This window comes from Procambarus clarkii, chromosome 13 (assembly GCF_040958095.1).
Source record: "Procambarus clarkii isolate CNS0578487 chromosome 13, FALCON_Pclarkii_2.0, whole genome shotgun sequence".
NCBI classification, from domain to species: Eukaryota; Metazoa; Arthropoda; class Malacostraca; order Decapoda; family Cambaridae; genus Procambarus; species Procambarus clarkii.
Window position 1 is genome coordinate 20,687,871 of NC_091162.1, and position 15,549 is coordinate 20,703,419.

The 15,549-nt window shown below is 41.8% G+C and overlaps 1 protein-coding gene across 5 annotated transcripts in view; it reads left to right on the plus strand.

Annotated features, from left to right (window-relative positions):
- The window catches only part of LOC138349599 (synapse-associated protein of 47 kDa-like), a 185,295-nt gene that overhangs the window by 12,623 nt on the left and 157,123 nt on the right, over nucleotides 1–15,549 (plus strand). For 3 of the 5 annotated variants that reach the window (XM_069323775.1, XM_069323777.1, XM_069323778.1), the window contains exon 2: nucleotides 8,539–8,592. The exons of the other annotated variants lie outside the window; for them this stretch is intronic. In XM_069323775.1, the coding sequence (XP_069179876.1) occupies nucleotides 8,539–8,592 (54 nt within the window). The remainder of the gene's footprint in view (nucleotides 1–8,538; nucleotides 8,593–15,549) is intronic. 5 annotated transcript variants of the gene reach the window in all.

A 15,549-nucleotide genomic window follows, 5' to 3' on the forward strand; every position in this document is an offset into this window, starting at 1 on the left:
GGAGGGGGAGGAGAGGTGTTAGTGTTTGGAAAGGGGCATCCCCTTCCATTATAACATCAGGCAGTGATGACTTCTCTGGGGGTACACACTCTGGCACGTTTTGCCTGCATACCACTAGGACCTGCTTATGGCTCACCGCTTGTTTTTCTCACTAAAAACCTGTCTAGCGACACCTGTTTTTCCCTACATTGTAACACTTGTCTGAAATGACACATCACATTGTCATTAAAAAGGTTAACACAACGGTCTGCTACAGCTTGATATGGGTGATATGTTTCAGCAAAACTTTGCAATTCTTCCCATACTGCACATATTTTCTTAATAAATGAGGAAGGGACATCCTCTATTCTACATCAACAACCCTCATAACATTTTTATGTTTACGAATGATCTCTTGTTTTTCCTCTATGGTCATTCTCGTGTGTTTTCTTGGCTTGTACCTTACCACTGGGTTTCTTGGGACCCATGGCGAGATATATACAGGTAATAACAACTTTTATGTTCAAATACCCAAAAATCCGAATAAAACTAATTCTTTACAAAGAATTCAGGCGCAGTTGTCACTAGGCAGGAGGCACTGATAAACTGAGATGCGATCTCCGTACCACCACGCGCTAGGTCAGCCATACGCGTATCAACAAATTTCGTTTCCAGAAGCAAAGCTCGTAACCCGACTCGGATTTTACGAAGAAATTGGGCTCGTAACCTGAAACGTTCGTAGATAGGGGCATTTGTAAGCTGAGGTGTCACTGTAGTCGAATAAAGTTATAAGATACAGTACTAAAATGTTAAAAATACCACTCTTGCATACATTATATTATCCACATTGTATAGAATTGTTTAAATAAGCACCTTGACACTGCAGCAGTCATCTACAGCAGCAGCTTAGTGCTTGTTAAGACATGCACATTAATATGCACTACACTATATATTAACATACATTCACTCCCTTCTTTTAAACCACTTCCACACAACTACTGTAATCCCCCCTCATCCTCATGACGGCTTTAACTATTACATGCACCACCACCACTGCATAATGGCAGTAATGATCCTCCAAAGAAAACTTGTTTTGCAAGAATCTATACAGAGTAATTTCATTTAGGCACTTGATTTGGGGTTTTGCTTGTTTTTTGGTGTATACTGTACAGTATTTGAATACACAGATTTTGCACAAGCATTTAATAAATGTGATAATGGAGTGATTGCCTACACAGTATAGTGAAGGAGATAGGAGTGGAGAGTGTGGGAGTTTTGCCATCCTCTGGATTGCTACCTTCAGTACATGGAGGATGCAATTAATTTTTGTTTGTGTGACTGAAATTAGAATACAGTACTGTACTATATGCAGTGGTGACTTGGTGCCCCACATTTAAAAACAAATTTTGAACATATGGCTTTCTGGTGGGTTCTCAGTGGCTCCCTGTTGCTAGCCACCTGGATATATGCACCAAGTTAGTCGTACCAGACCCATACAAGTCATTATGAGCATACAGGGGACCAGAGGTCAAAACCTGGCTCCCTCCATAGAGGCAGAGCTTAGGATTCTAGATCACTTGGACCGAGGATAGGTAGTGAAGCAACTGTTAACAGCATGGCAAAACTGAACCCCTGAATGATCTACCCGATAGGTATCTCATTCACCCTAATAGTAGCTGCCCACCACCAGCTGGCAGCACCACCTCCACCGATGCTAATACCCAGTTGTGAGCCAGATAAAGGCATACTGATGGACCTGGATGGGGAAAGGGAAAGTCCAGGGAGCTACTGAGGGTCCACCAGGTGGAGTTGGTTCGATGCTAGTTCTGGGTGGGCTCCTCAGTGGCTCCCTGTTGTTATCTCACCATGGAGAAAAAAAATAAAATAGGGAAATTGCCAGGGATGGAGAAGTGCAGAAGTTGGTAACCCCTGCAGGATTGGAAATAAGTGACAGGTCACACTACCCAATACTACAAAAGCCGTGTGCTGCCTCGTGACATTGATCAGGTAATGAGCCACCAGCGCCCTGCTGGAATGCCAGGACCTTCTCTTAGCTTGAATATCAGCCCAAGACATATTACAAAAAAGAATTAGCCCAAGATGGAACCTTGCAGTTTTGTTTACAAAACCATGTTAATTTTACATGATCGTGCACAGACAGATGGGGAAATGATTTCCTTCCTTAGGAAAGTTTTCTCCTAAGTTTGCAAATATTAAGTTAATTGACCTGTAGTTTTCTGGTGTACTTCTTCTGTCTTCTTGAAGATGGGGGGGGGGGTGATATTTGCACGTTTCCAATCTAGGGACATTTCTTGGTGTACCGTAAGGGCAGGAGTGATGCATTAGTAAAAGAAAATATATTAATTTTAATAGCAATATAATAATAATAATAATAATAATAACAGTAAAACACACATTTACCATCTTGCCTAGTGTTGCAGTTTCTCGACACATGGTACTTCTTGCTCTGGCACATTGCATCATGGTTTGTAACAAATGACAGAACAACAGGAAACTTTAACCACTGTGCTGCTCAGGCTCCAAATATGGCACCCCGCCTCCTGTGCGCAGGAAATAAATTCTTGGTAAAAAATTTTGTTGTTTTTGAAAATGTTAAATACCCTTCCCTGATCAGATATGTAAAAAATAAAATCAAAATTGTACTTACTTTGGCCGCAATGGGGTCCGGAAAATGGCATGTGATGTAGACTCCAGGAGGCAGTTGCACGCCAGCTTAAAAATGCGCGAGTTGCCACAAATAATTTTTTGTCCATTTTTTGCATACATTTCCAAATACTGTCTCCACTCGATTATCCGGACTACTGTATATGGGAAGAACCCGCAGCCGGATAATCACGTGTTCCAGGTAATAGTACTTTTTCACCTCCGAGTCCAAAAGTGACCATTTCCAACTATTTTTATACTACAAACATAATTTGAATTGCCTTGCCACATATAATTATTAAATATTCAACTAGACACCTCAACTTGTTGTTGTTCGTCTTCTTGATTGATGCCTTACATCTTGAAGTTAAGAATTCTTGACAATTTACGTAACCTATACTAAACAACACTAAAATTAACACTTAAAATTACTGTACAGTTCTTTAAGGAAAGTTAGTTTTGACTGCCAGCTACTGAAGTCTCACTTGTTGAAGGCACTTGGCTTGCCTGTGATGCCTCACTTATTGAAGGCGCTTGGCTTGCCTGTGACGCCTCACTGGTTGAAGGTGCTTGGCTTGCCTGTGACGCCTCACTTGTTGAAGGCGCTTGGCTTGCCTGTGAGGCCTCACTTGTTGAAGGGGCTTGGCTTGATTTTCTTACCATATAAGAATCAAGTTTAGCTTGCCTTCTGTGTTCATTGGCCTGTTGTATGATCAGCTCTTTAGTTCGCCTCAGGCTTCACTTCACTTGAAGTCGACCAGCCATTCACAAAGTTGTATAACACGTAACTTGTCTTTGTTAGGACAACCTTCTTCCTCTTAACACCTCCAGAACGATTGATGCTGCTACCAGACATAGTCTTGCCGAAAAAATTTCAAAGTTACTATGGAAAATAAAAAAGTTATTTAAAAAAATAGTTCACTAATGGCGCAGCACTGTGGTATAACACGAGGGATGGGAGCACATGGGGTTGACTAGGATTGGACGGGTCCACTTGGGGCAGCTATAGCACATTACGTAGGCCACCAGGAGGAAAAAACTTACAATATTTTTTGAAAGAAACTTCAGCCTGTGCAAATTGTTTTTAGGAAACTTATATATGTGTTATTACATAATTACTAGTAATTCTTTTGTTTTTGGCTATGATGAATTGTTCTAAAATTAATGGTAATTCCTGTACTATAGTGTATAGGCCCCTCCACATCCCGCTTATCCTCCCAGGTGGTCCTTCCCAACGCTCCCCTCTCCCAACACCACCCACCACCTTGGATATATGAGCAGATATTGCTCATATATCCAATGTTTCATGTTCATTTATGTATATTTACAACATATTTACACACTATACACTATCACACAATATATATTCACCATCAACACACTCAGAACTCCGTGAGTGTGAGCTGCCACACCCAGCCAGCCCTCCCTCACTCCTCCAACATCTTACTCCCCAACATTCCTCCTTCCACCACACTGTTATTGTTTTTATTACACTATTTACACATGTTATGTATACCTATCTACATGTTTTATTCACCATAAGTATACAACTAAGCTGGTATTGTGTTCAAACAGCAGAGTGGCCACCGTACACTGCACTACAAATCACACAGCAGCCAGCAGATGATGCTATGAGTACGACGCCACCTCCCTCGCCAAAATGGCTCCTCCCAACATATTCCTATTGCTGTTATTATGCTATATACACACATTGTATATAGCCATGTACATATGTGTTCACCATAGCAAACCACTAAGCTAGTATGGTGAGCAAAACAAAAGTGGCTGCCACACACAGTGACGCTACCTTAATTCCCTCCCTCCCTTGCCAAAATTCCTCCTCCCACAATACTATGCACAGCGCTAATTATCACCACAATCCTGCTATTATCACAATCCTGGTCACTAAATCCTGTAAATGAATAATTGACGAAGTTTATTTTGTAAAGGAACATAAGAAGTCGTTTGAAGATTCCTAGATGGACGAAATAATGCTGTGGTGCTGTGGCTAGCACTGTGAACATCGTGAAAAGCATTGATTCATTGATATTTGAACATTGTACACAGTAATTATCACACTCAGGCTCTTCTGTAATACTATCATGACTAAATAATACCAGTTACATACAGTATATATTTTGACATTAGGCGATGCTGTGGTCACAAGCTGAACAGCAGTGCTGTGAGCTCATGTTGTATGTGCCAGCCTTGGTTGCTCACTCAGTACTGAGGGTCTCACACCCGGGAATGTTGCCTACAATTTAGAAAAAAAAAATGGCGTCTGTTTACAAGAGCCCTGAGGAAGCTAATGTGAACCCCGTGTAGCTGCAGGAGTTTTGAATCATATGCTATATCTCTAAGATCCCCGAGGCGCGTTGCGCAGTTCAGTGGTTAACTACTGAATTTAGGTTATGTGAAAAGGTATTGTGATTATACCCAGCAGGAGGTATGCTTGATGTTTGCATAAAAAATGAAAAAAAAAATACATTTGCTTTTGTGGTGCAAGTATTAGGGCAAGAATTAAATAATCAGAAAAAATGCCATGAAAAATATAAACTAATTTAATTAAAACAAAATAAGTTACTTAACACTTGACATACAACTTGGCTTGTACATTATAACACAATTGAACATAAGGTAGAAATAATGAAAGCAACTCTTTCGACTTGGAAGAAGATTGAAACAAAGAATAAACAAAATTAAACATAATGCTACAAGATACGTTACCAAAACACTACAACCCGAGAATGCCCTGCTGTGGTAGATCACTGACAGCTTGGCAGTGTTTGCACCCCTGGAACACCTGAGAGACTAGTTTGGCACCACCTGAGTGCTGCTATTTGTACAAATCCTCCAGATGTCTAGAAGTGAGGTCACATTTTGTCAACGTAATAAAGCCAGCAGGTTTGTCTGGTTTCTCATTGTTGCCGAGCAAGGTTGAGCAGTTGACTGGAAGTAGAGTAGTCTCATATGATCTTGTTCTTCCACATCACAGACCTGTATAGTCGATGCAGACTGGAGTGACTAAGCGGTTTACCAGACTATGAAGGATAATTACGTGACAGTAGGTTCAGAACAAAGCACCTCATCCTTCCCTTGCCTTATCAGGCAGGGTAGTTGGATGTTGTGATCCAGTGGGTCTTTGCCATCTTTATGTTCACCTTGAGCTGGTTGTTTGGGCAGCTGTGTGGCCCACTATGGCCTTTTGGTTTGCCCCAAGGTAGTGGTTTGGCTCCAGATTTCCTGTTTTTCTGTTTTTGCCCTTTAGCTCCGTAGGGTATGATGTGGACCTCATGTTGCCAGCTTTTGTGGACCCTCACTTTGTCAATTTGGTCGATTCCTGGTAGTATTTTATAAGTGGTGATCATTACGTGTGCATGCGTGCGTGTGTGGAGCTATCCAGGTGGTTAGCAACATGAAGACACTGTGGACATCAAAAACAGGCCCCTAATTTCACTCGACAGTGGGTTTTTTAATGTAACACATGTAATACGTAATGTAACACTGTATACATTTTGTAATGTGTACATTACTATACTGTATAGTGGACCCTTGGTTTTACAAATTTAATTTGTTCCAAGAGACGGTTCATACATCGAAAATTCTTAAACTGAAACTAATTTTCCCAATAGAAATAATGTAAATTGAATTAATTCGTTCCACATGCCCAAAAATAGTAACTTAAAAATACATTTTATGCAGAATACTATTAATTTTTTTTTACTATACCTTTATTACCTTTACTATACCTTACCTTTATTGAGGACTCTTGTTGGCATATGGAAGACAGGAAGGAGGAGAGGTGTTAGTGTTTGGAAGGGGAGTCCCCTTCAATTATAACATCAGGCAGTGATGCCACATCTGGGGTACTCTCTCTCCTTCATTTTACAGGCATACCACTAGGACCTGGTTGTGGCTCACTGCTTTCTTGTCTTACTAAGAATGTGTTTAGAGACACTCGTTTTTCTCTACATTTTAACACTTGTCTGTAGTGAGACATCACATTGTTATTAAAAAGGTTAATGCAGCGGCCTGCTACAGCTTTATCTGGGCAAGTTGTTTCCAGCAAAACTTTGCAGTTCTTCCCATACTGCGCACATTTTCTTAATGAGGAATGGACATCCTCTACTGCCTCTAGTCACAACTATTTCTTTAGGTTGAACTTTACCACTGACTTTCTTGGGACCCATGATGTGATATATAATAAGAACTTTTATGTTCAGAAATTAAAAAAAGCAGAAACAATGAAATTCTTAACAGAATTCAAGTGTGGTAGTCACTAGGCGGGATACACTGGTAAATGAGGATGCCTCACCCTGCACCCAGCAGAACCCAGGTGCTCGTCGACCCATACATGTACTGTATCAACAAATTCAAAATCTGAGGCAAACCTCGTACATGGAGTCAAAGTTTACGAGAAAATTGACCTCGTATATGGAAAAATTTGTAAAGAGGGGCATTCGTAAACCGAGGTTCTACTGTATATTATATACAGTAATTTGTTTTAATGTGCCACACTGTATAGTCGTATACGGTATATGATGCAGAGGAAGTTGCACTTCTCTCTCTCTCTCCTTGTATGTATTTGCCCTTCCAATTCAAACTAATTACTGTTGTAGAATTTCTGCAACAAAAAAATGTTGTTCATAAGTGAACTATTGTAAGCCTTTTCCCAAACACATAGTTTGATTTTAGTTTGATTTTTGGAAATTTATATACAGTACAACCAAAAATGTGTTAGCGAGTACAGTAAATGCATTTTATACATGCAGAATATATATTTTTTTCTTCTCGGTTGCTCTTGGAAGTAAGGCATAAAAACCCACATCCACTGCTATGTTAAAAATTATGACATTCATTTGCCCTAATTTTTTTTTCAATACTGTACTGTACTTATGTGGAGTCAGGTCCTCTAATAGGTATGTAAATTTCCTTGACCAAATTCTTTATTTGCTTAGAGGATTAGGATAAATTAATCATACAGAATCAAATTTCATTTATAAATCTGAAATTAGGTTGATGTCTTGTTGAACTGTAATGCATGCTGTATTAATAGAGCTGATTAGTGTTGTAGACAGTATCATGAAATTTGTTATGTACAGGCCTAGGGAGGGGGGGTGTGTTGCAAGTTATTTAAATATTAAGAAACTTGTTCAACTTGCTGGAAGTGTATTCTACTGTGATACTGTAGTCTTGCAAGAGCAGTTTAATGCAGAAACTAGTGTAGGTTTAGTTTGGGACTACAATAATACAAATGTGATTGCAGTACAGTATGTTTGGAATGAAGTTAAAGGGGAAAATATATTTAATAAATTTGTTGTACTGTATACAGTATCAAAAATGTTGCCCATAGTTCTTAGACCACCAAATATGAAACATTACCTGTATTATGAAAGCTTTTGTATTTGTTTTACAGAAAGATACAGTAGTAGGATTTTTTTATACTGCATTGGTAGCCTAATTATAATATTGTTTGTAAAGTATGAATGTGTATTATAAATGGGAAAGAGCTGTTAGCAGAAGGAAGTTTTAAAACAGGCATTGTTATTTTGGTGGAGCTAGAGATTATTTGTTAAGAATTGAAATGATCACTGATATGTATTTCATATCATTTACCTTAGTTGTGCATAAGGATAATGGTACAGATATAAATTTGTCACTGATTTTGGGTTGTGTTCGTGAGCAGAAAAAGAAAGTTTGTGTGCTTTCGTCTAATTTGTTTTGTTGAAAAGGAAGATGGATGTTGGTGTGCAGTTCATCTGTTTTTATGTTGAGTGTTATCTGTTTTCACCAAGTACAATATAGTGATAGGAAGAATACTATCATCTCTATTTTTGTTCATAGGAGGAATGTTATTGGCGTGGATCTCATCTCTGTTTTTGTTTATGTTGATAGGAAGAAACCCAGTGCCGAGAGCCAAGGTTCTGCTGCCGTAGTGACTAAATCCAGGTCAGTTCTTCAACCCACCTCTTCCCATTTTCTCAAATTCTTGTCATGTTTACTTTTCCCTTTAACTGAGCATGAGGGAACGCATCTAGGTGCGAGTGTCTCATTGCGATATCTACGCCATTTTTCTTTGAAGCATTAATAGGGTTAGATGCGTTCTTAATTCTCCGGTTAAGGGGAGTACTTAAAGCAGGGATGTTTGAGAGAGTGGGAATAGAGGGGTAGAGGGGGGGCTGACAGGCAGGAGTGTGCCTTGCTATCCTTTGTTATGCTGGTGGATGCTGCTGTCACTCCCCCTGTGACGAGTATTTCACGTATTTTTATCCCATTTGCCTGCTCTTACTGACCTCTTACTACCGGCAGTTTTGATAGTACTACAGAGAGAGAGGATGGATGGATGGATGTAGGGCCGTTGCATTGCATGGCCTCCGATCCTGATACAGCCTTGCATTGGTTGCATGTATGGTGAGATGGGCCTTAGACAAGTGGTCTCTAAACAAAATTTTTTTTTTGGCCTTGAATTAACATATGGTGGAATTTTTACTGGAATTAATCGTGTTTTAATTTTAAGATACTTAAGAAAATTTTGGAACGTTAGATGTATGTATGTATGCACACACACACACACACACACACACACACACAGCTCTATATATATATATATATATATATATATATATATATATATATATATATATATATATATATATATATATATATATATAATATACACACACACACACATACTGTAAAGTTTCCTTTGCAGTGTCTTCAAGACAGCAGAGCAAGGAATATGCATTAACTCAAACTGCTAATACATACATTTTGGCAATTTTTCCTAGTATTATTTAGTCCCACTGGGGAAATTGCATTAATATGTGTATGCATCTTGCATATGTACTGCTGGAATGTGGTATATTGCTGAATTTTTCTATTTCATAGATCAATTTTGTTTATTATGAATGATTTGAATTTTATTATGGGTGATTCAATTGTTACCATTATTATTAGTACTATTGGCACTGTATTGTTACACAGAGAAATCACATTGTGATATATCGATGAGAAAACCCACAGGAGCTGTGATGAGGATTCGAACCTAGACGCTGGGTATTCCCAGACACGCTCTAAATGACTACATCACAACATGGTCAAAAGAATTGCAACCTCGGGTACTACTGCACCCACGAGGGTTCCTGAGGCTTCCACTGAAGCTGAACCAGGGTTTCCCGAGGTTCCCAAGCCTCAGGAACCCTCGTGGGTGCAGTAGTACCCCAGGTTGTAATTCTTTTGACCATGTTGTGACGTAGTCGTTTAGAGCGTGTGTCTGGGAATACCCAGCGTATAGGTTCGAATCCTCATCACAGCTCCTGTGGATTTTCTCACAGTATTGTTATTGCTACAATTACTACTATGGGTATTAGTGCTCGTGCTAAGCCTTCTGCTACTGTTAATTGTAACAATTTCACTACCAAGTGCCACTCCAACCATCCATCACTACTCTTCTGCTCTTGTGTAAGTTTTACATTTGTGATTTTAATTTTCCTCTATAATAATGTCAATATTTCAAGTACAGTACTGCACAGTACTCCGTTGTTACAAGGCTAGTGTTGGTATGCCATGAGGCAGGGGGGGGGGGGTGTGATGGGGTAAGAATGGTGGGGTGGGGAGTGAGGATGTGAAAGAAGGGAGAGGAAATGGAGAATATAATGAGGGTTAAGAGGGGGTGAAGGAGAATAGAAGGGGGAAAGAAAAGATGAGGGAACAGTGGGCGTGATGCAGCGTTGTCTACAGCAGTAGAAGAATGATGTAATAAGGTACAAGACTACTGGTAGACTACATCGCTTAAAGAAATCCATCCCTAAATGTAAAACTTCCGGAACTATGACTTGGATGAGGCTAAAATCCAAGCTGGCTATGGTGGTAATTTCACAAAACTAGTACAGTATTTAAAACAGCGTTTTTGTTTGTGTCATCAACTTCCTCAAATAATTCATTCTACTTGTTTTACGACCAACATTGATGGTGCTTTTCTTCTCTCTTGCACTTGTGCGACTCATCAGTACACCTACACTTTCCATCAATGTTCCCTCTTTCAGCTGTTTATTGTTAACATTTCTTCTTTATGTACTTGGTCAATTCTCCTAAGAATCTTGTCACGTCACATGTGTTCCTTCCTTCCTCTGGTGTGGTGTCTTTAATCCCTTCCCTGTCTTTAGTCACGGGGCGGGTGTGGGCAGGGAGGGAAGGGGGCGGGTGTGGGCCGAGGGAGGGGAAGGGGGGCGGGTGTGGGCCGAGGGAGGGGAAGGGGGGCGGGTGTGGGCCGAGGGAGGGGAAGGGGAGCGGGTGTGGGCCGAGGGAGGGGAAGGGGGGCGGGTGTGGGGGGGGAGGGAAGGGGGGGGGTGTGGGCAGGGAGGGAAGGGGGCGGGTGTTCAGGGGATGTGCGTGTGCATAGGGAATATGTATCGTCTATTAGTGTGTGCAGGATCCAGCTATTAACTCTTGAACCCCCGCCTTTCCAGCCGTCGGTTGTCTAATATACTGGCTCTCGATCAATGTTAGCATGTATTATGTATTTTTCATCATATATATTTTGCTACACACACACATGCAGATGAAGTCACAATAACGTGGTTGACCAAACCACACACTAGAAATTGAAGAGACGACGACGTTTCGATCCGTCCTGGACCATTATCAAGTACATTCTGAAGAGAGGAGTTGTTGTTACAGATTCAGCTACTGGGAACAAAAAGTTCCAAGTAGCACGGGCTATGGTGAGCCCGTAGTGAACTTACCTGACACAGGAGCGGTGCTGTAACTTAAGAGAGGAGGGAGGCAAGAGCATTAGTTGGCGAGAAAGAGGTGAGGAGATGGAAATCTTTGAGGTAGATAAAAGCAAGGCGAAAGGCACGGACCATGACCAGACGGCACCGCTCCTGTGCCAGGCAAGTCCACTACGGGCTCACCATAGCCCGTGCTACTTGGAACTTGTTCTGAGTAGCTGAATCTATAACAACAACAACAACAGGCACGGAAGGTAAGGTGTAATAAAGGGTGTAATAATAGGAATAAGAAAGAGCTTGTAAGAGAAAACAAGAGAGAGAAAAGGAAAGATATAAAAGGAAGGGCAGGCTTATGTTAGGTCACGTTTATTAGAAAGTTTAGAACATTTGAGTATGTACTGTGAAAGGGAAGAGTCAACAGCAACAAAGTCAGGACCAAGGTTCATGTTGGATAGGTTGTGTATCAGAGCAGATTGGACAAGACGGCGTCTGTGTAGAGTAGAGGCAAGAAAGATTATTTTAGAGGAAGACCAATCAATAGGATGATTAGAATCCCTAACATGACAGAAGAGAGCATTGTTTATGTCTGCAGACTTGACACTTCTTGTGTGTTCCTTAAGTCTGTCATTAAGTCTACGGCCAGTTGCACCAAAGTATTGGAGAGGACAAGACGAACAGGAAATAGAGTAGACACCAGCAGCATTAGAAGCAGGAGGAGGAGCAGTAGTGTGAAGTAGATTGCTACGAAGTGTGTTAGTTTGTCGAAAGGCGAACTTTATGTCAAGAGGACGAAAGGTATTGGTAAAAGTTTTGGGTTCAGATATGAAGGGAAGGCAGAGCACAGTGCTACTAGTGTTGGAAGCAGGTTTAGGATGAAAGAAATTTCGTTTAGCTTGAGAGTAGGCACAGTTGATGAAATGCAAAGGGTAACCAAGGCGAGAGAATGATTTGTAGATAAAGGCAATTTCAGAATCAAGAAACTGAGGGTCGCTGATGCGTAGAGCGCGGAGGAAGAGAGAGACGAGGACACTTTCCTTAACAGAAGGAGGATGGTAGGAAAAGAAGTGAATGTACATGCCACTATGCATGGGTTTACGGTAGACAGAAGGAGAACCCAGACACAGAGCTGTGAACGTGAACGTCAAGAAAAGGAAGGAGCGAATTAGATTCCCATTCAACTTTGAAATGGATGGAAGGAGCCAGATTGTTAAGAGGAGAGGAAAGGCTGGAAAAGACTTAGGTCATGAGGCCATAAAGCAAAAATGTCATCAATATAGCGAAGCCAGAGAGAGGGACGAATATCAATAGAAGGAAGAAGAACAGTTTCGAAGTATTCCATGTAGAGATTGGCAAGAACAGGGGAGAGAGGGGAACCCACAGCCACATTGAAAGTTTGAGAGTAGTATTATTTACCGTTGAAAGAGAATGAGATGGTCAACACAGTTTGATGAGTTAGAGGAAAACGTCAGTGGGAAGCAGGAGAGGAAGACGGCCCTCAGTCGCCTTCTGTCTAATGAAATAGAGAACGTCATCAAGGGGAACATTTGTAAAGAGTCGACATCATAACTAAGCATCTTGCAAGAGGGCTACACACACACACACACACACACACACACACACACACACACACACACACACACACACGCACACACAGAGAGAACAGAGAACAGAGAGAAAGATCTAGGAGTTGATATCACACCAAACCTGTCTCCTGAAGCCCACATAAAAAGAATAACGTCTACGGCATATGCGAGGCTGGCTAACATCAGAACAGCGTTCAGGAACCTGTGTAAGGAATCATTCAGAATCTTGTACACCACATATGTAAGACCAATCCTGGAGTATGCGGCCCCAGCATGGAGCCCGTACCTTGTCAAGCACAAGACGAAGCTGGAAAAAGTCCAAAGGTATGCCACTAGACTAGTCCCAGAACTAAGAGGCATGAGTTACGAGGAAAGGCTGCGGGAAATGCACCTTACGACACTGGAAGACAGAAGAGTAAGGGGAGACATGATCACAACCTACAAAATCCTCAGAGGAATCGACCGGGTAAACAAGGATAAACTATTCAACACTGGTGGGACGCGAACAAGGGGACACAGGTGGAAACTGAGTACTCACATGAGCCACAGAGACGTTAGAAGGAACTTTTTTAGTGTCAGAGTAGTTAACGGATGGAATGCATTAGGCAGTGATGTGGTGGAGGCTGACTCCATACACAGTTTTAAATGTAGATATGATAGAGCCCAGTAGGTTCAGGAATCTGTACACCAGTTGATTGACAGTTGAGAGGCGGGACCAAAGAGCCAAAGCTCAACCCCCGCAAGCACAAATAGGTGAGTACACACACACACACGCACGCCTACGTGTGGAATTGACAGGGTAGATAAAGACAGGCTATTTAACACAAGGGGCACACGCACTAAGGGGACACAGGTGGAAATTGAGTACCCAAATGAGCCACAGAGATATTAGAAAGATTTTTTTTTAGTGTCAGAGTGGTTGACAAATGGAATACATTAGGAAGTGATGTGGTGGAGGCTGACTCCATACACAGTTTCAAGTGTAAATATGATATGGCCCAATAGGCTCAGGAACCTGTTGATTGACGGTTGAGAGGCGGGACCAAAGAACCAGAGCTCAACCCCCGCAAGCACAAAAAGGTGAGTATACGCACGCGAGCGCGCATATTATGTGTATTGATATCACACCAGACCTGTCTCCTGAAGTCCACATAAAAAGAATTACATCTGCGGCATATGCGAGGCTGGCTAACATCAGAACAGCGTTCAGGAACCTGTGTAAGGAATCATTCAAAACCTTATACACAGCATATGTAAGACCAATCCTGGAGTATGCGGCCCCAGCATGGAGCCCGTACCTTGTCAAGCACAAGACGAAGCTGGAAAAAGTTCAGAGGTATGCCACTAGGCTAGTCCCAGAACTAAGAGGCATGAGTTATGAGGAAAGGCTACGGGAAATGCACCTCACGACACTGGAAGACAGAAGAGTAAGGGGAGACATGATCACTACTACAAAATTCTCAAAGGAATTGACAGGGTAGATAAGGATAAATTTTTTAACACGGGTGGTATGCGAACAAGGGGACACGGGTGGAGACTGAGTACCCAAATGGGCCACAGGGACGTTAGAAAAAACTTTTTCAGTGTCAGAGTAGTTAGTAAATGTAATGCACTAGGCAGTGATGTGGTGGAGGCTGACTCTATACACAGTTTCAAATGTAGATATGATAGAGCCCAGTAGGCTCAGGAATCTGTAAATCAGTTGATTGACAGTTGAAAGGCGGAACCAAATAGCCAGAGCTCAACCTCGGCCAGCACAACTAGGTGAGTACACACCCACCCCCATCCATCCATCTTGAGATATCCCGAATTTCGTCTTTCCCTGAGCAGCATTTACTTGCCAACTTCGTCCCCAAGAATTAATGGCTTTGAGAGTTTCATTAATGTGATTTACGTTCTCCTTCATATTTCCAGTAAAATTATTCGTGCAGTCGTCTGCACATGGCCAGGCTTCTGGCATTATCACCAGGATGTGGTGATAATATAGTAGTGGTTAGTAAATATTCGAGAGACGTGGAGTGATGAACGTGCACTTGTTTCTATAGTGTGTTCCCAAGTGGAACCACTGTAGATGACAACCGGAAAGGTTTCGTCACTTTGATTATCAAGGAATCGCAGAAAATCTCCATCTATCCAAAGTGACTTTAACTTACACACGCGACCGTTGTCAGACGCTCAAATGCTCCAGTGATAAGCTTGCCCACGCTTGGCAGAATACTTGGTGAACCTCCAAGTTCGTGTTGACTGTGAAGCGTCTACCATTATATTGAGGTAGTCTCTACCTCAATGGTGGGGTCAGGTTATCTTGAGGTTACCTTGAGATGATTTCGGGGCTTTTAGTGTCCCCGCGGCCCGGTCCTCGACCAGGCCTCCACCCCCAGGAAGCAGCCCGTGACAGCTGACTAACACCCAGGTACCTATTTTACTGCTAGGTAACAGGGGCATAGGGTGAAAGAAACTCTGCCCATTGTTTCTCGCCGGCGCCTGGGATCGAACCCAGGACCACAGGATCACAAGTCCAGTGTGCTGTCCGCTCGGCCGACCGGCTCCAGTGTCTCTCCCTTCCTCCACCTCTTCTCTCCCCTCATCTC